Genomic DNA, 26,536 nt, shown 5'->3' with positions numbered 1-26,536 from the left:
TGTTAACAGGAGAAAGCCAGGGATATCAAGAGGCAGTAGACAAACATACTGTGGTGTCTAGCAAAAGGAACCGTTGTAAAATTGCGCCACAAATTCAGGAAGAACTCAATACAGCTAGAGAGAAACCAGCTCCCCTGGCTACAGTTAAACAGCAACTATGATCCGCTGTTCTAAAAGGATAACCTTCTTGTCACCTTTTTTTACACAGCCCCTCACATCTAAGACTAACTCATTCTCCTTTTCCATATTTCTTGCCATTTTAGTGCCCTAGTGTTTAGTGTTTAGTGTTTTACTTGCACTACGGGCAATATGTTTTAGGCTTCCTGGAGTTTAAAAGAAAAACTCAAGGTAGATAAGATTTCACTCAATTTAACTCTCCCTCCACCTCCCTCCCAGCCCTCCACCTCCCACTTTGCAAAATGACAGGATAGACTTCCTAGAATTAATTTAATTGTAATAACAGCCAAAGGAGGCTATTTCACGGAAGGTAGTGTCGAAGATTACTTTTATGTAAAACTCATCTTTTTGTGCTATTGTAGGTAGGAATTTAAAAAGAAATGTCAGTTTGTTATTCAATAAATGAGCATATATTAACTGAATTCTTCTCTATGTAAAACTGCTTTTTTAAACTAAAGGTATCCTGATATTTGTTGGCCTATGTATATACTATCATGTAATATTTAATGGGCAGATTATAGATTTAATAATTATGTTAAAATACACTGCTGTGAAAAAGTATTTTCCCCCTTCCTGATTTCCTTAATTATTGTATATTTTTCACACTGAATGGTTGTATATCTTTAGACAAAATGTAATATTAGACAAAGGGAACCTGAGACGTTTTTAGACATTTAAAAAAAAATTATTTCATTTATTTAATAAAAAAGTTAACAAACACTCAAATCACCCATGTGAAAAAGTAATCGTACCCTTAAACTTAATAACTGGTTTCACCACCTTTAGTAGAAGTAATTGCAACCAAACAAACCCTATAATTTACCTCTGTCTTTCACATCGTTGTGGAGGAATTTTTGCCCACTCTTCTTTGCAGTACTTTAATTCAGACAAATTGGTAGGTTTTCGAGCATGAACTGCTCATTACAGGTCCTGCCACTGCATCTCCACTGGGTTCAATTCAGGACTCCAAAACCTTAATATTGTTTCTTTTCCATTCAAATTTGGACTTGCCTTTGTGTTGCGGATCATTGCTGTTCTGCATAACCCAGTTATGCTTCAGCTTCTGCTCACGGACCGATGACCAGATATTTTCCTCAAGAATTTTCTGGTACAGAGCAGAAAATGTGGTTCCTTCACTAATGGCAAATCGTCTAGGACCCAAGGCAGCAAAGCACCCCCACACCATCACACTACCACCGCTATGTCTGACTGTTGGTATGATGTTCTTACTGTGAAATACTGTAATTGGCTTTACTCCAAACATAATGGGACCTGTGTCATCCAAACAGTTCCACTTTTGACTCATCTGTCCATAGATCATTATCCAAAGAATACTTTGGGATCATCCAGGTTCTTTTTCGCAAGATGTGAGATGAGCATTGATGTTTCTCTTGGTTGGCGGTGGTTTCCACCTTGCTACTCACCTATAAATCACATTTTTGCCCAGTCTCTATCTTACTGTGGAATCATGAACACTGAGCTGAGCTGAGGCTAGAGAGGCCCTGCAGTTCTTTTGATGTTCTTCTGGGATCTTACGTGACTTCCTGGGAAAGTCGTCACTGTGTCCTCTGAGAAATGTTGGCAGGCTGGCCACTCCAAAGAAGATTGCCCACTGTTCCAAGTGTTTGGTTAACTGGTCGATTGAGTAACTAAGGGGGCAACTACTTTTTTACACTGGCGATATGGGTGTTTGAGCTTTTTTTCATTAAATAAATGAAATAATTTTTAAAATATGTTTTGCATTTACTCAGTTTCCCTTTGCGTAATATTACATTTGGTCTAAAGATCTGAAGCCACTCAGCGTGACAAATACGCAGTAATAGAGGAAATCAAAAAGAACCTTTCCACGGCACTGTATGAACATTCTCGTTTACATAAAGGCAAACTTCAGATCGCATGCCTTTAAACAGAAAAAGGTTAAAAGGAGCAAAACATACGGTTAATAAAAAGGGGCTCACGCGGATATTTCAAAGCGGTACGCTAATGGAAAGGAATTCATTTTCTGTTTATTAATTTCACATCCCTCTCTGTAAATCCGCGAGCCGCAGCCGGCTGCCCGCCATTAAAGACACAAGCGGCGTGGCGAGCGATAAGCCCACGATACGGCGCTTTCATTTCTCTCAAAAGCAAACAGTCTTATCTCCCCCTTCAGACATCTGACATTCATTTAATTGGCCCGCCTGCTCGGGGAGTAGGGAAATCGTATCTCATTGGTTTTACTCGAGCTTATCACACATCACCTTCCCTTGTTTTCTCTCTCTTTCTCTCTCTCTCTCTCTCTCCGCCCCCCCCCCCCCCCCCGCCCACCAGTGCCGAGTCCTAACTAACGGAGGGCTGCGATTGGCTGATCGGTAGTCAATGGCCCCAATAATGAGTCCGTGGGATGGAGGAAATGGCAGACTCAAAGAGCAACGGCTTCCGTGGTCTGTTTACGGGAGGGGAAACAGAAGAAGAGAGGTGGGGCATAAACAAGCAGGTCCAAAGACTGTCCGCTAACCCGCAGCCTTATTTTGGATGCTAGTGTATTAGGAACAAGAGGCACGCTCTATCACAGAAACATGGCGAGCCCTCTCCTCAGGCACGTGGGAGAGCTGATCTACGTGCCGGGCATTCTTAGAGATCTCCTCCCACGGAGAACTAAAAAAAAAAAACATCCAGCGAGCCTGAAGTTCCGTGTACGGCATCTTACAAAAACACATCTCCAAAATAACCAGGCCCACCAACCAGCTCAAACTCAAAATAAACCCTCTGATATCCACAACGTGTAAACCGGGATGTTAGTTCAGGGTTGGCCTTGTGTAGGAGTTCCTCGTTTGGCTGTTCCGTGCTAAATCCTTCACAATGGGCACAACGTCTGTGCTTAAACAAGGGGTCTTTGGGTACCTCCATTCATCTAAAGTCTCAGTGAGTTAAATTTGAGGAGATACGTACCTCATACCTGCACCCGTAGGCATGTAATTGCTTCTTAGTACCTACTGCTACAGTGCATCTCAATCTTGAGAGACACACTTTCGGGCAAAGGTTTTAGTGCGCTCTCAATTTTTAAGCAATCAGAGATGGAAAAAAAGCAAACGCCTTTTGTTTTCCAAATTTTTTTTGTTGAAATTTTTAGATTAATCGAAACAGCCACCATTTGCAGTAATAACAGCTGAGCACACTGAGTGGTCTCATGGTTCTGAAAGCCCACACCGTCAGGGCTCTAGAAGTTTCCGCCGATGTGTCGCACTTGTGGGTTCGTTCTCCTTGACCTCTCAGTCCAGCCTGTTGCAAACCAGCCCGATTTTACTTTACACATCGGAATGAAAAGGGGATGAATTTTGTTCGCCTGCTTTATTCAGCCAAATATGGCTCTTTTATGAACTCCAAAATTCAGGTCACTATTCTGCGAAGTAAAAGATTCTTTTTAAACTCCTGTCTATTCGCTTGTTACCTTGAGGCATTTGAGGCCATTTACAGAAGTTAAACTGCTTGAAGTTCACTGAAAATAGAGCACTAAAACACGAGTACAGGGCACTAAGACTTTTGACCGGTAAGGTACCGACCTTTCGGAGGAAGGAGCCCTCCCTTGCATGAGAAGATATTCACAGACGCAGACAAAACAGCTTTCCCAAGCCTCCTTTTCAAATAGTCTGACTCAGAGCCTGTACTACTGGAGGACGTTTTTTTGTTTCCAATTATCGCAAAAAAAACTTTTCTTCCTCTGTCCGAAATTGAAGAACAAACGACGGCAACAATGGAAAAAGACAAAAATAAATCCGGACTCCCACTTGCGGACGTCGAACCGAGATTTCGGTTTCTTCCGTGAGCATTTGATTGGAGGAAGAGAATCTGTGCCCTCTTCAAAAAATGGCTGCACTTTCAGCACAATCAACCACTGGACTGAATTCGGTTTTCTGCGCACAGAGATAAAAAAAAAAAAATAAATAAAAAAAACACTTCACGTTACACAACGAATAACAACCTTGCACTTAATGCAGCCTTTATGCAAGCGTACGAGAAGTCTCAGCAAAGTCACATACCTCACGAATGCACTGCAGACCCCGAACACCGTGACTCACTCAGGAGAACAGAGTGCATCATAATTAAAGCCCGGGAAACAGTCAGCCCAGCGGGGAACAATGGAGCGCTCCGAAAACTAGCGAGGACGCTAGTTTCAATCACCAGGCGTGCTCCATGACTCACGAGCGGGACATAATTGTTTAACGAGTTCAACGATTTTAACGATCTTACATTGCCTGACATCACAGACGTGCAAACGTTCTGGCACAGCTATTGGCTCAAAGCAAAAATATAAAAAAAATATGAAAAATATAACAAAGTACATCGAACCTCCTTGGAGCGGGAAAATCCTATCTTTCCATATGAGGAAATAATGTATAAAAATATGCATATTTAACATGGTAGATAGGTTATATGTTGGTGTGTAGAACCAGTGTGAAACATTAGGACATTTGAACGCATATCCATCCAAAGTTTACTTTTTTCCATTAAGTTTTTTTTCCCCCACTCATTCTCACTGGGCTTGTCACCGCAAGGTTACAGGTTTGATTCCCAGGCAGGACACCTGCCGTTGTACCCTTAAACAAGGTACTTAACCTGCATTGCTACAGTGTATATCCAGCTGTTTAGAACATTATGTAAAAAAGTCTAAGTCACTCTCGATAAGAGTAAATCCCTGTAATGTCTGTACCTAGGTCTGTATATGAATAAAGTACACAGGATCCAATTAAAATCATTTATTGTAACACTACTGTTTTGCGTTATGTATAAGTAAGATGAATAAGTTGGTTTACTTCCGTTTTTGAGTGGACAATGCTTTTTAAGTACTGTGTGCACAAGGCAATTTTGCTAACTAACTAACTAAGTTTGCTTACCTCATTTCTTGAGGTAATCAATCTCCACAAAACTTTTGAGTACACTGGACTAATTCAGGTTTACAGAGTACCTCAATTGGGGGGGGGGGGGGGGTGTTTTAGGCTGGATTTATCTGTTCATATCCTGAAGAGACATACGTAATCCTAATGATGGCTAAGCACAGCCTGGTTTAGACCAGTACACTTCAAAAGTCAAGCTCAGCCTGGGCCCAAACCAAACTCAGCTTAACCCAGGTGTATAATGGTCAGGCTACTGAACACATAAATGGGACTTATCATTGCTAAACCACGTTTCCCAAGAGGTAAAGGCGCTCACTAGAACTGCAGGCACTCTTCAATTTTTTTTGCAACCGAGCTTAAAAAAATAAAAAATAAAAGAAGGAAATTCATCACGGACATTAAAACCGGCGAAGTCCATAAAGGACGCGAGACAGCTGTCAGTTCCTCTTCCAGCTGGGGCTTTTCCGCAAGAAGCCCCTCCCCTCTCCGAGAACAGGATTAAACCCGCGCCTTCATTTGCATGACAATGGCCCTCTGGGACGGGCGCGCTGGCCGAACGGCCGTAATTGAAAAATGAGCACATCTGGTGGATGACCACTTCCCTGCCCCGGATTTAAACTGCGGGGGAAGGTGTTCCGATGACTCTCCACGCCATTGACTTTTTACACTCGTTAAAAAATAAGAAATAAAAGCCCTTCAACTCCTCGCCTGGGAAACGGCCGTTAAAGCCCGACGTAGAGGCGTTTTGCGTGACCCATTAAATCGCACGGGCAGCCCGTTTTTTTTCGACCGATCGTTTAAGCGGCGAATCCAATTTGCCTCAAATTGAATCTCGTTAAAGCCGGCCTTGGCCCGCCGCCGCCGGTCAAGCTGGCGCTCGGAGAGAGCTTTCGGGCGTCCCCCTGCTCGGCTTAATGCCCCGTAAAACGTCCGGACCCGGGACGGGGGGGGGGTAACGGAGGCCCCGTGCAGCACCCCGCCAGGTGCCGCGTCAGCAGGGCCTGGAGATGAACAACGGGGGTAGGTCAGCCCCCGATCTTTTTTTTCGATGAGCGATTTGTGGAAATGAAAACGTTAATTTTAAACGGCTCGCCGCCGATCGGCTGGGCCGTTAGAGCCCCTGTTCCTCTGAGCTACGTCCATCCCCTCGCGAAAAAGCAGCGCATAAAAGTTTAGTGCACGCTACTTAAGGAGCCTACATCAAGTTAATTAAAAAAAATATACGTTTATGTACTTCTAAATAAACTAAATTGGCCCGCTTCAAGGGTGCTTAAAGTATTTTGTGGAACTACACCAAGTATAGCGTAACATAGGCTATAGGACATCTGTGACTTAGTTCATAAAGTGCACTGAAGGAATGCTTTCATCAACTTCTTTTTTTTTGTTGTAAGGATTCAACCACAACTGCACATGTACAAGTATGACCTGAAACATGTTAGATGGTAATAAATGCTATCATTCTGCAAGAAAGTTCTGATGTTATGGGGGGGGCTTGTTGTTTTGTCATCAACAAAAATAAACTACATCACCATCACTACATCATCTATGCATGCCATTTGCACTAAATAAATCTGTTTATTGTGCTGAAAGATCTCACTTTTCGTTTTAAAATACTGTACCTGATTATCGCAGTTAGATGGGTGTGAACACACAGCTCAAATGGTAAAAGCGGACACATTTAAAGGGGAGATATACTTCAGCTTCCGCCAGTAATATAAAACCAAAACAAAAGCAGAGATTTAGCAATGAAAATCGATTTCATGAATCTCCTCCATAGAAGTCTGATACATACTCACTCCATAGAGAAACACAGAGAAACACCAGAATGCTCGAGAGAGAGAGAGAGAGAGAGAGAGAGAGAGAGAGAGAGAGAGAGAGAGAGAGAGAAATAAAATCAATCACCGCTCCACACTATTGGGTGTTGATATGGCAGCCAGTCAATAGCACAGTCACGCGGTTTCCATGTGATGGACAGAAACGCATCCCGTGGTCAAATGGAAGCCGCTTGGCCCTGCTGCTGATTGGCTGTCTTATCGGCGCACAATAAGCTCTGCGATGGTGATGGTTGTTTTTTTTCTTCCCGTTTTGCGGTTCAGCGCTGCATCGGAAACGCTGCACTGCAGACAAACGTGAAACATAAACGCGGCACTGCAGACAAACGCGGCACTGCAGACAAACGCGAAACGAAATAAAAGCCGTCACACTGGACCGGGGCGGAGACTGTTATCGCGCTCTAAAAAATATGGGACAATTATCGTTATCTTTTACCGCCCAGCCCTACAATACACATTCTAGTTTATATATCCTGTGTTTAATAGGAGGCGGGGCTTATTTGGAGAGAGGGATCGTCCGTCCAATCAGCTGCAGGGAGGCGAGATCAAGGCCAGTTTAGAATGCTCTCAGATTCCTTCCTTTTTTAATCCAAAACCAACCGCGGAACTTAAACCTCCTTTCATTGACCCATTTTCACCTCTCTCATTTGCATTTTTTTTTTTTTTTTTTAACGAAACAGCCAGAAATAGAAATCTCAGCTCTCTCTCTCTCGCTGGGTCTCTGAAAACACCACAGAAGATGAAAGCAAGAGATCTGTCACTTTGTTTGAAGTTATCACACTTTCAGAAGCCAAACGCTCTCATGTAAATTCGGAGGACTAAATATATCGCTGGTGTTAATTTAACCAGGAGCATCTGCCTTCACGAAGGCAGGGGTACCTGTAATTGCTGGGAGAGGTGGCAGATTCAGTTTGAGAAGTCTTTAAAAAGTACATTTTTCATTGGATCTGTGTCAGTGGCCATGCAAATTTCCCAATTACTGAAAAGAAGAAATGGGTTCTCAGTGGTCATACCCGCCTAAACAAAGTCAATGATGAATAACTATGAGAGCTGCGTGCTCAAACAGACTGCGCCACCCTGCAATAACACCAGGCACACATTCACCCAAGGGGGGTGAGGAGGACGAAATCTGGCAGTTTGTGAGCGGTTAGGTGCATTACCATGGGGACTGAGGAGCAGTGAAGTTTGGGGCTATGAGTGCAAATGACAGGGTGTTCGACGGTGTGGCGGACGGTGGAAGTAACCGTGGTGTCCACACCGCCTCGCCCCGCCTCGCCCCGGCCCACCCCACCCCACCCCACCCCACCCCGCTCCGCCCCACCCACCCCACCGAAGAACCTGTGCCAGTGGTTAAGCCCTCAAAGGCTACTGAAACCTGACTGAGAGACCCAGCAATAACTTTCACCTTACGGTCACAACCAAAGAAAGGCATTCTCCACAGAGTCACAGGGGTGTGTGTTTATGTGTGCGTCTCCATGTTTGTTTGTGTGTGTGTGTGTGTGTCTGTGTGTTTGTGTGTGTGTGTGTGTGTGTGTGTGTGAGAGTATGTGTGTGTGTGTGTGCGTGTGTGTGTGTGTGAGTGTGTGTGTGTGTGCGTGTGCATGTGTGTGTGTGTGTGAGTGTGTGTGTGTATGTGTGTGTGTGTGTGTGTGTGTGTGAGTGTGTGTGTGTTTGTTTATGTGTGCATGTGCGCGTGTGTGTGCGTGTGCGCGTGAGTGTGTGTGTGTGTGTGTGTGTGCGTGCGTGTGTGTATGTGTGTGTGTGTGTGTGTGTGTGTGTGTGTGTGTGAGTGTGTGTGTGTTTGTTTATGTGTGCATGTGTGTGTGTGCGCGTGTGTGTGTGTATTCCCCAGGGTAAGACTGACCTGTGTCCTGGTCACACAGCTGCTCACAGGGGTCGGTGGTTCTCTGTCCACAGTAGTCTCTGACCCACTGGGAGCTGGAGTTGGTCTGGTAGTACAGGGTTAACTGGGCGGGGTTCAGCCAGTTCGACAGGTCCAGGTAGCTGCCCATGCTCACCACAAAACTGCTCCCTGCATCCACCAAAACAGCAGCAGGAACCAGTCATTAGAGTCAGAAGAACCAATCAATACAGCGGGAAGGACCAATCAAAAGAGTGGAAAGAACCAATCAACAGAGGGGAAAAGAACCAAACCAAAAGAGTGGAAACAGCCAATCAAAAAGCAAGAAGTACCAACAAAAAGAGAGGCCACAAAGAGCCAATCAAAAGATGAGAAAGAATCAACCAAATTAACAGAAAGTACCACTCTAAAGGGGAGAAAGAAAAACAGGAAAAGACTGTAATCTATTTTCTCTGCCTTCTTCAAAATTCTGTTGTCTTCTAGGGCTATATTGTGAGTGTATGTGTGTTTGTGCCAGTGTGTATATATAGAGAGGGATTATTATATATACTTATATATGGATATGGGTGCAGTACATATGGCTGCCTATGTCCATGCCCATTTGCACGTGTGTGCGTGCATATTTACGTTCATGCAGTTCTGCAAGTGGACCGTGTGGCGTGTGGACTGCTGGAAAGCGGCAGCTTTGTACCAATGCCGGGCCGACAGGTCATAACGGTTATCTACAGCCAAGGAACCGGCCGGCTCGTCAGCGGAGCAGAACCCATTTCAGCCTCCGCTCAGCCTGAACGGGCACTTCAGAGGGAGCGGGCGAGCTCGCATTCCTTTACGCGGAGAGTCTCGGTTACGCCGCGAGCAGGCTACGTTTCGTCGCCGACGGCGACCGCGGCGAGCCGTAGAGGGTCCTCTGTTCTCCGCGTCTTTTTGGCGGCTGATTCCTGGCAGTCTCGCGACGCAGCTCTCGGACACCGCCGACTATTTCGCATAGGAGAGGGAAGTCTGGGAGTCAGGGGCGGCAGTGTAGCGTAATGGGTTAGGAGTTGGTCTTGTAACCGAAAGGTCGCAGGTTCGATTCCCCGCTAGGACATTGCCGCTGTACCCTTGAGCAAGGTACTTAACCTGCATTGCTCCAGTATATATCAAGATGTATAAATAGATGAAATGTAAATGCTGTGTAAAAGTTGTGTAAGTTGCTCTGGATAAAAGCGTCTGCTAAATGCCTGTAATGTAATGCAATGTCTTCACACGGTCTTTCTGAGAAAGTCCTCAGTCCTGAAATGAGCAGTCGTATAATTTCGTAGCGGCGACGCCTCGAAGCCGCGACCGCCAATCGGCGCGAGGACGACCCCCGAGCTTTGAGCGGAGCCTCACCGCGGTCTCCTGCGGAACGCTCCGGCGTCTCGTAAAAAAAACCCTTGCGGCGTCTGCCGGTGGACGAGCGACGGCCGGGCCGCGGACACGCCTCGACGAGCTAACGTCAGCCTTTCAGAGTCAGTCACGGGAAATTCATTTCTTTTCTCCCTTTCTTTTTTTTTCTCCCGGACGCTTCCGCACGGAACGGCGGCGAGACGAGGGGTGGTAATTGAACCGCACGCTTCTCCGTGATCGCCGTACCCCCCCCCCCCCCCCTCCCCCCGCCGGCACCTGCCCGGCTCTGACCGGGACCCCCCGGCTATCCGGTAACCGGGCGGGGACTCGATCACCACTGTGCCCAACCTTTTTTTTTTTTTTTTTTTTGTGTTTTCACAAACAGAGTTCAGCGAGTTCAGTGGTCACTAAATCTGATTCGCCAGACTGAGGTTGTGAAGCAAGCATCGCTTGCCTGTGTTTACTTGCAGATCTAATTTAAGGAAAAATAAGGTAAGGAGGAGCAAGCTAGTTTTCTTGGATGGTGGAATTTCTTTTTTCTTTTCTTTTTCTATTTTATTTTATACAACAGTAGAAAATGACATAACATGACTTAATGAGACACGGTCACAGTCCTTGACATTCCTGACACGTCAAAACATAAAACTCACATCTAACAAGCTATGAGCAGTGACAACACATCCACACACAAGACAGCAATCCATCGGCATCAGGATAAAAAAAATATTCCATTTTTATATTCAGTTCTCAGACATCTGACTTCCATCCTTTTAGAGCACCGCTAACAGTGTTTTTCTGTCTCCCTCCAACCCCCTTCCCCACACACACTTTTTTGAACGTACCATTTTCGTATTGCCCCACTAACCCGGAAATTTACGCTACCTCAAGCAGAGATGAAAGCACATTCACATGACAGCGCCCCGTACGTACGCACGCTACAACGCCGCTGCTGTGTTGTTAGGGGCGACCGCAGATCGAACACGGGTTCCGTGAGCCGCGCGGAAGCTCGGCTCTCTGAAATCACGCCGGCGGAACGAGGCTTTTTGATTCCGGAGGCTGTCAGACCCGGGCCCCGGCAGTTCGCCGGCACGCGCTCAGAATGCGGAGCGCGGAGTCGGTTACCGCGACGACGAAGCGACGCACCGCGCATCGCACGGGACCCCGCTTCGAGGTGTCACACTCCCCTCAGATCTCCTCCTCGGATCTCCCCGCGATCGGCGCCTGCGGGCGAACGGACGCCGCCGCGTGAGGAGGTGTAGAGCGCGGCGGCCGGCTGTCATGTTCGGCGGCTACGCGACGGCGTGTCAGAGATCAGAGAGGCTCCCGTCGAGCACGGAGCCGGCGGCGGCGGCGGCGTTCATGCCGCTGATTAGATCGGCGGTTCCAAAACCGTGCGTCTTGGGAGTCGGGAAGGATCCAAGGAGCCGTGCAAAAATGCGTTACACCCCTTTCAACCAATAAAAATACATAAACAGATATCGTCACACCCACCCCACTGAACACAGCACTACTCAGTGTCGACACAGAGATTTTCACCTGCATTTAATAGAAGTTTCGCTTGTGTTTATGAAAATTTCAGGCTACACTTTAACAGAGGGCGGATTTCATAGATGAGCTTTGCTCTGCAGTCAGGGCGGCAGAAACCCCGCCCATCTTCTGACACGGGCTGGAGACCCGCCTCTTCACCCCGCCCCAGAGATGGGTTAGGGTTAGGGTTCAGACCGCCCCAGAGATGGGTTAGGGTTAGGGTTCAGACCGCCCCAGAGGTGGGTTAGGGTTAGGGTTCAGACCGCCCCAGAGATGGGTTAGGGTTAGGGTTCAGACCGCCCCAGAGGTGGGTTAGGGTTAGGGTTCAGACCGCCCCAGAGGTGGGTTAGGGTTAGGGTTCAGACCGCCCCAGAGGTGGGTTAGGGTTAGGGTTCAGACCGCCCCAGAGGTGGGTTAGGGTTAGGGTTCAGACCGCCCCAGAGGTGGGTTAGGGTTAGGGTTAGGGTTCAGACCGCCCCAGAGGTGGGTCTTCATCCCTCTTTACCTTTTCTCTGGATTTGCATTTGAGGCAATAATGTTACAGGTACCTTTGCCAAGGTAGATTAGGTGTGCGGTGGGATTTACCTCTGTTTACATTGGCAAGTCTTGGTTTGTTCCGCTATCTTTACACTTATTGATTATGAATGGGTCTCCTGTGCCTTCTCGGTGATGTCACACTTTTGCGTTCCTGAGCCTATCACCGATGCTCTCTGCCATTGTGAGTGGCTCTGGATAAGAGTGGCTGCTAAGTGGCTGCAATGTGGTGTAATGTAATAAGTGTATCGACTCGTCAAGGGGGTCGTGGGTTCAAAGCCGGGGATTAGACGGACGACTGCGACCGTGGAGAGACGGGGGGGCGCGGGGGAGCTCACCGTCGGCGATGAAGTGCTCCGGGACGTGCAGGGTGACCTTCACCGTGAGCGGGCAGGGGATCTGGCTGCTGTACACCACGGCCAGGACGCACGTGCTGATGGTGATCAGAGTCAGAGTGGCCTTCTTCACCGGGCTGTGCGGGTAGCCTGCAGGAAGCAGAGGGCATGATGGGAAAGTGAGTCCAACCACGAAGGCGCAATCAGTCGATAAATCAATCAATCGACCAATCAACTAATCAATCAATAGAACAGTTAATCAACAGTTTTCCATTTGGAAGTGTTTAAAAATAGCAACACAATGGTTTCGCCTGACCGGACGAGAGAGAAACTTCTGGAAAACAGCAGTTTAGTCTATTAGTTAAACAGCAGAATAAAAGACCAGAAAAGATACCAAATGTACCGAGTGTTTCTACACAAAATGAAAGTGGAATAAAACCGTATTTCCATTCGTGTAAAATAAACCCACATTGTGCCACTACGGTTTATTATCTCTGTGAGCTTAACATTCGAAAACTTCCTGTGAAGACGTGATGCTATTCTCAACAATACTTCATCCCACTCGCTCATTAACATAAGTTAAGCGGACGGCGCTCGATCGATGTGGTCTGACGGCCGTGGCTGGTGGCACTGAATAGACTTTGTTGGCGTCCCAATTCTGTCCCAAAAAAACCCCCTTGAAATACGCATATGGAGACGAATGATGCCATAGCTTTCTAACACTGTTCTAGAAGGCTCCTTTGTGATACTGTCTCGTTTTTTCAGTGTTTTATTCCTCCTGCCCCCCCCCGTCCCCCGGCCGTCGCCCGATCTCTCAGGGGCGCGAGCGGAGGTGACGAGGGTCCGAGCCGCCGGCAGCATAGCGGCTCTCCGGCTAATTCACCCGACCCGACGGCGCTCGTCTGCGAAAAGGAGAGCGTGGCGGCGTTCCTTCATCGAACGGGAGCTTCTAAAAACCCCTGGACCGGCGTAAAGGGATACGGGAAAGAGGGGCGGCCCCCGGGGCGAAGGGCAGCCGGCGGGAAATGGCGGGTTTTTTCTAAAGAAGCGGCCGGACCTTTGACGAGGCGGCAGTGGAGGTCTCGCTCAACCATAATCCGCCAAAAAAGGCGGGAACTACGTCAGGAAGCTAAGCGAAGGAAGTAAGGTTTCTGAGTAAGGAAGTAAGGTTTATAAGTTAGGAAGTAAGGTTTCTGAGTAAGGAAGTAAGGTTTATAAGTTAGGAAGTAAGGTTTCTGAGTAAGGAAGTAAGGCTTCTGAGTAAGGAAGTAAGGTTTCTGAGCAAGGAAGTAAGGTTTCTGAGCAAGGAAGTAAGGTTTTTAAGTTAGGAAGCAACCCTATCACTGTAAAATATTCAATATTAAAAATGTGGTTGAAATAAATAGTTACACATTTCTGAATAGAAATAAACAAATAAACAAACAAACACTGCAAGACATGAGGCTCAGAAGGTGCCGTGGTGGGCACTGAACTCTTGAGTCGTGTACGAGTTCAATCTCCACCACGGCACCTTGTGAGCAATGATTCCGTCTCTATCTGTTACCCTCTCTGCTTTACACCTGTAGAATAAAGCAACGAAATATGAACGAAGGACCAACTATTCAGCTCTCATTTAACAACAGATAAATAAATAAATACTCAAAAATACTTCAGCAACAATGAGATTCCCTTGTATTAAAATTCATAGAATTGAACCAATGTTGAATTATACAAGAATTTTTTGCCACAGTTTATTGACTTTCTGATTTAAGTGGTACACAGAAGAGGAAAATGGAAGCCGTGTGGCGTGTTTACTAAATTCCTCCTATCTGCTCCCTAACCTTGAAATTACTCAGTTAAGTGTATTCATTGCCCGTATAAATTGGCCTTTAGAAGTATTCTGTCTGCTGCAAGTTCAACAGTTCCACAGCTTTAATTATGTAGAGCATGATTTTAAAGGCCAGTTTATACAGGCAATGAATACACAAAAATGAGCAATTTTCGAGGTTAGGTAATAGATAGGAGGAATTTAGTACTGAAAACAAATTGCGAAAACAACAGATGAATAATGTGGATGGGAGGTGAGTCACACTTTCCACTGATGAGATCACAGTGAAAGTTAGATATGGGGTATGCCTTTAGCACGACTGCTAACGAGCTCAATTTTGGGAGAGGCAGGAGCAATTTGATGTACATGAGGATGGAAGCAATGAGATCCCACTTACCAGGGGATTAGTTGTAAATGATTGTTAAATGAAGGTTTATTGGAGCAAAATGAGAGCGTTGTTAAAAACGACAATACCCATAAGGCTATGATGAGTAATGTTTTCCAATCAAAATAGGAGGGTTAAAATGAGTCAGTTCTGCATCACTTTCAAAGTTATTAATCTTTCTTAGTTCTAACTACCTCTGCTCTCAACGGATACGCACCCCAGAGGATCCAGCGGAGAGATTGGGAGATACAGAGAGACGTGGGTGGACCCGGCAACGATGAAGATTTTTTCTCTCTGCGCTACGCGTTAGCCGAAAACTTCCCGAAAACTTTAAAGCCTGAATCGCTGCTCCTGGCATCCATAAACTGCACAGGGCGTCAGAGAGTTTCTCCGGCCTTAAATCCGCACCCTGGTGAGCCCGGCGACAAGCGCAGAGCCGTCCCATAAAGGGGGGAGAGGCTATAAGGGAATTACGCTTTGAGAGTGCTGCGGAAACAGCCATTACACAAGCGGCGTCAAGTCCCTCTTCCACCGAACAATCAAAAGAGCCGAAACAAGATGGAGGGCTTCGCCCACGGGCCATAGAAAGCACCCACCGCCCGCGGAAACTGCCGTTTAATAACCTGCTTCCAAAAGGCACGTCAGATCGCCGCAGCCGGAACGGTTACCGGAAACACATTCAGCCCGAACGCGAACTGCTTAATGGCGAACGCGACTGAATCAGGAGTCGACCAAAGCACAGCGCGCTGCACAAAACGCTTCATTCTGATCAAGCAAAACCTGGCTATAATTATGGCCCCCTGGCAGAGCTGGAACACAGCGTGCGTCTCTTGTGGATTTTTTTCTTTACATTTCAGTACATTTCCTGTGTTGTATTATATTATATTATTTTATATTATATTATATTAAGAGAAAGAGAGTGAGAGAAAGAGAGAGAGATAAATTGACAGCGTATTACGGCTGATTGTGCTATATGGAAGTGCAGTATGCACTTAGTCATGAAGACTATCTACCCAAATAAGGGCAATGACTGTCAACATCAGCAGTTCATTATTATTTATATACTGTATATCAGACGGCACAAATATGGCAGTATGTGTATGTTATATGTATGCATAACGTGTGTCTATTAGTTAGGCTGTAGAGTTGATTTTTTTTTTTCTCACTGTTGCTGTTCATTTGACATTTGCTTCGGCAACACAGCGCATGTCATGCCAATAAAGCACCCTGAAATTGAATTCAAAATTGAAAACCGAAGGACAGAGTGGGAGGGAGACAGAGAGAGATAATGAGACAGAGACAGACCGATAGCAAACTGAGAGAAGGCACCGATAACGCACGGTACAGATGGAGCGGGAACACCTCGGCCATAGAGACCGGCCGTCGCAGGCAGACCCGGCAGCCCAGAGAGGACAGGCTGTGCTCCCACTGCGATCGGGGGGGGGGGGGGGGGGGGGGGGGGCAGAGGCGACAGAGCTGCATTCGTCCAAAATATCAGGACAGACAGAAAAATGTCTTCTGGGAAAATTGGAACAATTTCACAAAAATTCACAAATGACGGTAATCCAGAAAAAAAACTGCCCAATATACTGAGGGAGTGCGGCGTTGGCTGCGGGATACGGGGCCTCAAAATGAGGGGCAGCCAGTCAGGCACCATCTGCTATTTGTACTGTTAGTAGTTTCCGTTCTTATTACTGTCTATTACTGTACTAACCAAGGCAGGAGGTTCGGCTTTGGTTTTTTACTTATTTTGACATACATATTTCTTTATTATATATATATATATATATATATATATATATACACACACACACATTCATAAGACATATCATTACATAAAGCATATAATTTATTTTCTTTAAATATATATTTCATTCCACTGTATTTATTCTCCGTCTTAAGTGTCATTGTTAATTGTTTAACTGTGAATTCCTTTGGGAATATTGTTCATATACAGTCGTTCCAATAAAGCATTATTGAATTTAATTGAGACATTTGACATCCTTTAATAAACCATATCCCCTACAGAGAGGCAAACTACCTATGACACATACAAATAAATAATTAAATAACCGAGAGAGAGAGAGTGAAAGAGAGAAATATACTGAGAGAGAGAGTGAGCGAGTGAGTGAGAGAGAGAAAGAGAGAGCGAGAGAGTGATATACTGAGAGAGAGAGAAAGAGTGAGAGGGAGAGAGTTTAACACACCTTTATTATAAAACTACAACAAAAAAACACAAGGCACAAAAACCATCGACCCCCAAACATTACAAGGAAGGAAAAAGGAGAGAGAGAGATAGAGGGAGAGAGGGAGACAGTGAGAGAGAGATACTGAGAGTGAGAGAGAGAGATAGAGAGAGTGAGAGAGAGAGGGAGACAGTGAGAGAGAGAGATAGAGAGGGAGAGAGAGAGATAGAGAGAGAGCTGAAATGCGTCGGACAGTAGCCTCAGGTCGATGTGGCTCCCCCGAGCATCTCCTCGTCCAACAAGCTAACTTATTTAGGGCCTCGCTTTTCAAAACCTCAAATGTTCTCGCGCCCTGTCTGATGCCCGTCCCGTTAATTTATTCATGTATTTATCCTTCCTGCATAAACACGTCCGAGGTGTGGTGCGTACGGACATATGGCCGTGCAGATAAGGAGGAACACGCTGGAGTCCTGCTGACTTTACAGTAGCCCCGCGCGCATAAAATTGTTACTGGAACTTCACACCCCACCATAGCTAACCGTGGAGGGCGAGATCTGTGATGTCTATCAGAGAGAGAATGAGAGGGAAGGATCTAAAGAGAGAGAGAGGGAGAGACAAACAGTCTTCCAGAACGTTCTGAGCCGAACACCCAGGAAATTAATTCTCCACCAAACCCTGAGGATGAAAGCTTTGGCGGACAGGAAGACCGCACCTCTCCTACCTCGAAGCGAGTAACATACCCCATCCGACCACCTAAAAAGCCTTAAAGCTGACCTCGCATTCTCATCTATTCCCCCCACGCCCCCCATCACCATACCTTGACTCAAATGGGCCAGAGCAGTACCGAATATGAATATGAACATGAACGCCACCAACCAAGTCACATTAGTAGAAATGACAATATCCACCCTGTAGCCTGAAGTGGCCTTCCACCAACGCCGCGCAGAAGACCAATGCAAACATTCACAGAGAATCTGTCCAGTGATACAAGGCTACCACCTCATGTTGGGACTGCGCCCCCCCCCCCCCCCCCCCAATTTCTACCACCAAAAAGAGGTCAAATAAAACAATTATCAACTGGAGTGAATGCAGAATGTAGAAATTTAGAAGATGCCTTCAGCCAAAGTGACTTACAGAAGCCCCGTACACAATAAAATGTCCAGTGTTAATTAGACTCTAACTGTGTTAATTCAACTCCTAACAGATAACACTGGGACACAATTTTATCTGGTAAGAGCTGAATTAACGCTGGACATTTTACTGTGTATATCATGGCTAGAAAACCGCCTCTCGAGCTCGAGGCAAGCCAAGCCACACCCGAATCTTTTGCCATCGTTGGGCTGCCCGCTCACACACCGCTGGTTGTGGCGTGAGCTCTCTCTCTCTCTCTCCGCTCCTCGCTCCCGCACGCTTGCCATTCGGCGGCCGTGCGCGTCCAGAGCGAGCGGCGCATTAACAATTCATCGGCGCTGGCATCGTTAGGCCGATGGACGGCCGCGTTCAGCCAGGGCCGGCAGACTCCGGCCCGCAGCGAACAGATGCATCAGCGCGCCGAGGGCAGGGATTCGAGGTGCCCCTCCCACACTCACACACCCCCATAATGTCAATCACCTCCATTTGTGATCACAAATCCCCCCCCCACCCTCCCACCCCCTCTGTCCATGATCTCAAACCAACCCTCTTTCATGATCGCAATTTTAATGCACCCCCCCCCCCTCCAATGGCAAGTCTCCCACCCCCCCCCCCCCCCCCCCCCCCCCCCCCCTCCACAATGCTTCCACATCAAACTCAGCCTGCCGACGTGGCCAACCTGCAGATTTCTGCCAGAGAAACAGCTTCAAAAGCAGCGTCCCTACTTCCCTTGGCCAGAGACCCTGGTCTTTGGCTTAATCTGGCCGTGCGGAGCAGTCGGGGACAGGCTCCAGTTCTTCATCCGCACGAAGGGCCCCCCCCTCTGCGTTACCGCAGCAACGGCCAACGCTCACCCCCGAAACGCTCTGCCGTCATTATCCAGGCACTGTACCGAAGCGAGCTTTACTTAATTCTCACGCGCTTCCCCAAGCCCAGCAGCACATACGCTACGTAGCGCGTAGCGCTAAGGTCACAATTCTCCTGTGAGGAGAAACTGCGTTCAGGCTGCGTTTTCCATCTTACTTTAATCACCCCCGAAAGTTGATGATGATGCTGATGATTGATGCAAGCTAATTAATTATCCCAAGTCATTCTCAGGGGTTCGAACTCATTTTAAGACCAAAATCGCAGTCTGCAGTGTCGTAATTGATTAAATCTTAGCATCTCTCCTTGGAACATTCGAAGCAACATCTCCAGGCGTGAAGAGCACAGATACCGGTCACCATTTAACAAATGAAAGATAAACTAATCCACGTGGAGCACTGCAGAGGAAGTCACCAGCTGCCCCACGACGTCAAACATATGTCGGAAGGTATTGACCAGATCAACCTTAAGTTCCCAAATTCACTCTCACAAAAACAACACAAAACAGCAAAGGGAAATGGCGGCAGGGTAATATAAGGGGTAAGGACCTGCTCTCGTAACCAAAAGGTCGCAGGTTTGATTCCCAGGTAGGACACTGCTGTTGTACCCTTGAGCAAGGCACTTCGCCTGCTTTGCTTCAGTATAAATCCAGCCGTATAAATGGAATGTAAATGCAATGTAAAAAAATTAATACATTTTTTTAAAAGTTGTGTAAGTCGCTCTGGATAAGAGCGTCTGCCATACGCCTACAAGGTAATGTAAATTGGCAACAACGGCAGGAATGCTCCCCGCTTAGGAACAACAGGGAGGAATATCTCCTTCAGCATTGTTGGGAATCTTCTCCCGTGTGGAACCAAGTTGAGAAGGGTGAAGTAACACGCTGAGGACCACTTTCCAGTGAAAAGATTTTTAATACGATGCGCAAAGGGAACAAGCGCTCCGTAGGAATCTCAACGAGACAGCCGCAAGCGAGGGTTTAAGTATACTGCTCAGAGGTGTGGTGATTGCCATGTGTTGAACGTTCCCAGGGAGGAACATACATTGCACCAGACTTCCTGGGAACACCCAAATGGCCTGCTGCCGGTGACACCCCTTTGACCTGTGGCTATTGTATATCCTTACAAACAGTGACTGAACTCTGTTTGTGGCCATTTGTCTCTAACAATGGGAAACAATCACAGAGTGTGCGTGTGGGAATGTGTGTTCAGATGACATTAAGACACAGGAAGGAAATGAATTGTTCAGTATCCACTGCAAGGCCACAAATCCCTCAGTTCAATCACAGACAGATTAGCCCATGAGTAAAAATGAACAAGAGACTTTGAGCGCATTTAGCCTGGCCAAGAACGAACACGGTGTTCAATAAGTCTTACAGATGGGAACACACGCAAAGCAATAAAAACGGAGAAAAATATCATCATTCCTGGAAGCCATTCTGGTCTCCGCGTATCTCCGCAATCACGGGCAGACCCGCGCGGAACGCAGCGATGCAGAATGCAAATCATACTTTTGGGAAATTAGCGTCGATACAAACTCTGAGGCCATCCAGAGGCTAATCATTAAAAGAACAAAGAAAGCTGACTTGATGTCCGATTACAGAAATAAAAAGAAAATATGAAAGCTATAAACATAAAACTTGGGAAAACGTGATCTGAATCTATTATTTGTTACAACAACACGTATACAACTGCCATTAGGAACAAAAACAAAAAACGAATTAAGCTAATCATGGAATGATGGAAGTTATCAGATAAACCTGATTGAGTCAACTGAGAAATGTGTTGAAAAAACCAAAACAAGCAACTGACTATTAAAAATGTTTGAGGTCCATCCATCCATCCATCGTCTATACCCGCTTATCCTGAGCAGGGTCGCGGGCGGTGCTGGAACCTATCCCAGCATACATTGGGCACACACGTTTGAGGTATATTTCTTAATTTCTTTGATCCCAGAAAGTGAGATGACTCATTACCCATAACTGTGTTCAGTAAAAGGAACTTCGGTAGCTTAAACCATTCCTCCTTAAAAAAAAAAGGCCCTTACGGTCTAACTGTGCTTCAAATAGAAGTTCACCTTCCCATAAAAGAGCACTTTCATGCTTTATTAATACAATCTCCAAACTACCAGGGAAAACAGACAATGCAACCATTTAGTGTCCACTTTCCAAATACTCATCCCATATCAATAAAATTAAGAGAGCATCACTTACACACCAACCTATTTTACAACCCCACAATTCCTAACAAAAGCCTCTCATCACCATAAAAGGATACAGCAAGAACAGGACAGGATCGTAAATTCGAAACAGAGTCGCTATGTAGCGGGCTCCAGTTGACCACTTTCAGACAAATCTGAGCGAAACCCTTCATTATTGCGCCTGCGCGATGTTACACAAATGCACACGCGGAATAACAAAGTTATAAGGACAGTAAACAGGTAAGAAATCACAGGCATACAGTGCCGTGAAAAAGTATTTGCCCCCTTCCTGATTTCTTCTATTATTGCACATCTGTCACGCCGAACGGTTTGAGATCTTTGCAGACACAATGCAATTTTAGACAAAGGGAACCTGAGTAAACAGAAAACACATTTTAAAAAGAATATCATTTATTTATTGTACTTGATGGAAAATGTTTTCATCAGTGCATTGTCGGCTTTAAGATTTCACTTTGTATGATGGTGAATGAGGGATTCTCTGGGAAGCAGACAGATCCATCACTGAAGGAAGAACAGGAGTGAAATTAAAAGCAGACGAAGGTTCCTCTTACGCTGCTACGGCCAGGACAGAATCGGAAACAGAAGAGGGGGGAGGGGCTTAGGACAGGGGGAAGCTAATGGCCCTGCCTGCCGGAACTCGACTGTGAAGGGTACCAGGTATCTATGGCAACAGCCCCCTGGAACTCACCCTAACACTAAGAAAACACTCCTAAATTGCAATGGCTCTGCCGGTCCTTACAATTACAGTAAGAGCCTAGGAAGCACAATATTGAATGCGCGCACGCACGCACACACGCACGCACACACACATGCACACTCACATGCTATCCCTCCATGTGCTCTCTCTCTTACACACACACACACACACACCCTCAATGCTCTCTCTCTCTCTCACACACGCACACACGCTGAGATGCTATCCCTCCATGTGCTCTCAAATGCAAATTTTAAATGTGCTTTCGTTGCATGCCAATTAAACTTGTTTTGCAAAATCAATGGGATATATAAATTACAAACCAAAAAAGAAAAGAAAAAAGAGTAACAACCCCCCCCCCCCACCCCCCTCCTTTTGTACACACAACAGGTTGATATAAAATGCATTTTTCATGATAAAATACATATTCTTTCCTCAAGAAATGGGCACTTAATTGACCCTGGATCCGATAATGGTATAATTAATCACTTTTAAAGTTAGCTGACTGTATAATCCCATATGCTAAAGATAATGACATCATACTCACAGAAACACATTTATCATTTCCTTTTTTTTTTTTTTTTAACATTGATTTTTTTTTTTTTTTTTTTAAATTTTTTTTACATAATGGCCTTTTATTATAAGCAGTACTACAAGACTACAAGGCCGTGGCAATTGCATTTGTATAGACGTCAATGTTCAGGCAGCAATGGAAGTGCTATTTGTATTACAGGTCATTACGACATGCTGGCATTCAGTGCAAAAAGCATGCAACATTGGAGACCGCAACAAATAATATGAATACTGCGGGAGAAAGAATGTTCTCTCGTTGTGTCTTACACACGCGCGGCCTTCAGTCGAGCACGGTAGTCTGCGACTGACCGCTAGGAAAGCGATTGGCTGAGAACAGAGCGAGCGGACGCCGAAACGTCGATTCGTCGGCGAGCCGCGGTCGGTGGTCCGGGGCGCGGCCTCCCCCTCCGCGCACGGCGAGGCGGGGCGCTGCTTTTTAAGCGAGGCCCAAGCCTGGTGTGGACAGCACCCCCTCCTGGTGCTCTAGCGACCCGCGGCCTCACCCCCCCCCCCCCCCCCGCTGTTTCGACCCGCCTGCTCCTTCCACCAATCACATCGCACCGCACCTGAAGCAAGGCTATTTCACACACCGGAATCTCCCCTCCCTGCCCAACCTCCCCTGCCCCCCCCCCCCCTTCTCTATACGACAGCGACAGCTGACGAACGAACGATGCCCACAAACGCCTATGGTGGCTGCCTGGCTTTATGACAAACAACTAATGCCTCTGAATCTGCATGCTCATAGAGGTTTCCTGGCTTTCTTATGCCAAATGAATTATACCTCTGCACGCCTATATTTGCAGCCTGGCTCTCTCTTATGACAAACGGCTTATGCTTCTGAATTCTTATAGAGGTTGCCTGGCTGTCTTGCGACAAACGAATAATGCTCCTGAATGTGAATGCGTATAGAGGTTTCCTGGCTTTCTTATGCCGAACACATACACACACAAGACTTACAGGCCAGGAGAGGTGTCATGCATCTAGAGAAATCACTCTGGAAAGCTCCTTCAATACTCCTTCAACACTGCTTCAGTACTGTTTCAATACTGCTTCAACACTCTTTCAATACTGCTTCAACACTCTCTCAATACTGCTTCAATACTCTTTCAATACTGCTTCAATACTCTTTCAATACTGCTTCAATACTCTTTCAGTACTCTTTTCCCTTCCAGGAGAGGGATTGTGTCCTCCTCTACGAATATCTTTAAAGAGGTTTATTCATTTATTTATGTATGTATTTATTCACCCGAATTCGTGGTAAGAAGAAAGTTTATGTATAGCTCATTACGGTCCCCTGAGAGAGAGAGAAAGAGAGAGAGAGAGGAGACTTGTCAACGTACATAAGTTTCCATCTGCATAGGACCCATAGAAACGAGGCAGATCATGTGACCTGAAAGACTTGCTAGTGTTTTAACCAAAGCGACGCGTCCATATGGATCACAGGTGCTGTGAGTCGCTGCTCGAATTTCATTCACACTTTCAGACGACCGCTGCCTACATTAACCCAGGCGAACCCCTGTAAAAATGGCCACCTCGCAGCGCCCTGCTAGCGCTTCACTCCAATAGGGCCAGCCTAAAAATACAGACCGCCTGTCCACATCAAAGATGGTGGAAACTCCAATAGGGCCAGCCTAAAAATACAGACCGCCTGTCCACATCAAAGATGGGGGAAATTACCCCAGTACCCCGCTACCACTTCACTCCAATAGGGCCAGCCTAAAAATACAGACCGTCTGTCCACATCAAAGATGGTGGAAACTCCAATAGGGCCAGCCTAAAAATACAGACCGCCTGTCCACATCAAAGATGGTGGAAACTCCAATAGGGCCAGCCTAAAATACAGACCGTCTGTCCACATCAAAGATGGTGGAAACTACCCCAGTACCCCGCTACCACTTCACTCCAATAGGGCCAGCCTAAAAATTCAGACCGTCTGTCCACATCAAAGATGGTGGAAACTCCGATAGGGCCAGCCTAAAAATACAGACCGCCTGTCCACATCAAAGATGGGGGAAACTACCCCAGTACCCCGCTACCACTTCACTCCAATAGGGCCAGCCTAAAAATACAGACCGTCTGTCCACATCAAAGATGGTGGAAACTCCAATAGGGCCAGCCTAAAAATACAGACCGCCTGTCCACATCAAAGAAGGGGGAAACTACCCCAGTACCCCGCTACCACTTCACTCCAATAGGGCCAGCCTAAAAATACAGACCGTCTGTCCACATCAAAGATGGTGGAAACTCCAATAGGGCCAGCCTAAAAATACAGACCGCCTGTCCACATCAAAGATGGGGAAACTACCCCAGTACCCCGCTACCACTTCACTCCAATAGGGCCAGCCTAAAAATACAGACCGTCTGTCCACATCAAAGATGGTGGAAACTCCAATAGGGCCAGCCTAAAAATACAGACCGCCTGTCCACATCAAAGATGGTGGAAACTCCAATAGGGCCAGCCTAAAATACAGACCGTCTGTCCACATCAAAGATGGTGGAAACTACCCCAGTACCCCGCTACCACTTCACTCCAATAGGGCCAGCCTAAAAATACAGACCGTCTGTCCACATCAAAGATGGTGGAAACTACCCCAGTACCCCGCTACCACTTCACTCCAATAGGGCCAGCCTAAAAATACAGACCGTCTGTCCACATCAAAGATGGTGGAAACTCCAATAGGGCCAGCCTAAAAATACAGACTGCCTGTCCACATCAAAGATGGGGGAAACTACCCCAATACCCCGCTACCACTTCACTCCAATAGGGCCAGCCTAAAAATACAGACCGTCTGTCCACATCAAAGATGGTGGAAACTCCAATAGGGCCAGCCTAAAAATACAGACCGCCTGTCCACATCAAAGATGGGGGAAACTACCCCAGTACCCCGCTACCACTTCACTCCAATAGGGCCAGCCTAAAAATACAGACCGTCTGTCCACATCAAAGATGGTGGAAACTCCAATAGGGCCAGCCTAAAAATACAGACCGCCTGTCCACATCAAAGATGGTGGAAACTCCAATAGGGCCAGCCTAAAATACAGACCGTCTGTCCACATCAAAGATGGTGGAAACTACCCCAGTACCCCGCTACCACTTCACTCCAATAGGGCCAGCCTAAAAATACAGACCGTCTGTCCACATCAAAGATGGTGGAAACTCCAATAGGGCCAGCCTAAAAATACAGACCGCCTGTCCACATCAAAGATGGGAGAAACTACCCCAGTACCCCGCTACCACTTCACTCCAATAGGGCCAGCCTAAAAATACAGACCGTCTGTCCACATCAAAGATGGTGGAAACTCCAATAGGGCCAGCCTAAAAATACAGACCGCCTGTCCACATCAAAGATGGTGGAAACTCCAATAGGGCCAGCCTAAAATACAGACCGTCTGTCCACATCAAAGATGGTGGAAACTACCCCAGTACCCCGCTACCACTTCACTCCAATAGGGCCAGCCTAAAAATACAGACCGTCTGTCCACATCAAAGATGGTGGAAACTCCAATAGGGCCAGCCTAAAAATACAGACCGCCTGTCCACATCAAAGATGGGGGAAACTACCCCAGTACCCCGCTACCACTTCACTCCAATAGGGCCAGCCTAAAAATACAGACCGTCTGTCCACATCAAAGATGGTGGAAACTCCAATAGGGCCAGCCTAAAAATACAGACCGCCTGTCCACATCAAAGATGGGGGAAACTACCCCAGTACCCCGCTACCACTTCACTCCAATAGGGCCAGCCTAAAAATACAGACCGTCTGTCCACATCAAAGATGGTGGAAACTCCAATAGGGCCAGCCTAAAAATACAGACCGCCTGTCCACATCAAAGATGGTGGAAACTACCCCAGTACCCCGCTACCACTTCACTCCAATAGGGCCAGCCTAAAAATACAGACCGTCTGTCCACATCAAAGATGGTGGAAACTCCAATAGGGCCAGCCTAAAAATACAGACCGCCTGTCCACATCAAAGATGGGGGAAACTACCCCAGTACCCCGCTACCACTTCACTCCAATAGGGCCAGCCTAAAAATACAGACCGTCTGTCCACATCAAAGATGGTGGAAACTCCAATAGGGCCAGCCTAAAAATACAGACCGCCTGTCCACATCAAAGATGGTGGAAACTCCAATAGGGCCAGCCTAAAATACAGACCGTCTGTCCACA

At 46.6% G+C, this 26,536-nt stretch overlaps 1 protein-coding gene across 1 annotated transcript in view; it reads right to left on the bottom strand.

The window, feature by feature from the left end:
* LOC118212501 (astrotactin-2) overlaps nucleotides 1-26,536 on the bottom strand; it is a 382,570-nt gene that overhangs the window by 189,530 nt on the left and 166,504 nt on the right. Inside the window, exons 7-8 of the mRNA XM_035390420.1 lie at nucleotides 12,512-12,658; nucleotides 8,748-8,915 (exon numbers count right to left, since the gene is read on the bottom strand). Coding sequence (XP_035246311.1) covers nucleotides 8,748-8,915; nucleotides 12,512-12,658 — 315 coding nt within the window. The remainder of the gene's footprint in view (nucleotides 1-8,747; nucleotides 8,916-12,511; nucleotides 12,659-26,536) is intronic.

This window comes from Anguilla anguilla, chromosome 14 (genome assembly GCF_013347855.1).
Source record: "Anguilla anguilla isolate fAngAng1 chromosome 14, fAngAng1.pri, whole genome shotgun sequence".
Classification (NCBI taxonomy): domain Eukaryota; kingdom Metazoa; phylum Chordata; class Actinopteri; order Anguilliformes; family Anguillidae; genus Anguilla; species Anguilla anguilla.
This window is presented reverse-complemented; position numbering and strand designations above follow the sequence as displayed.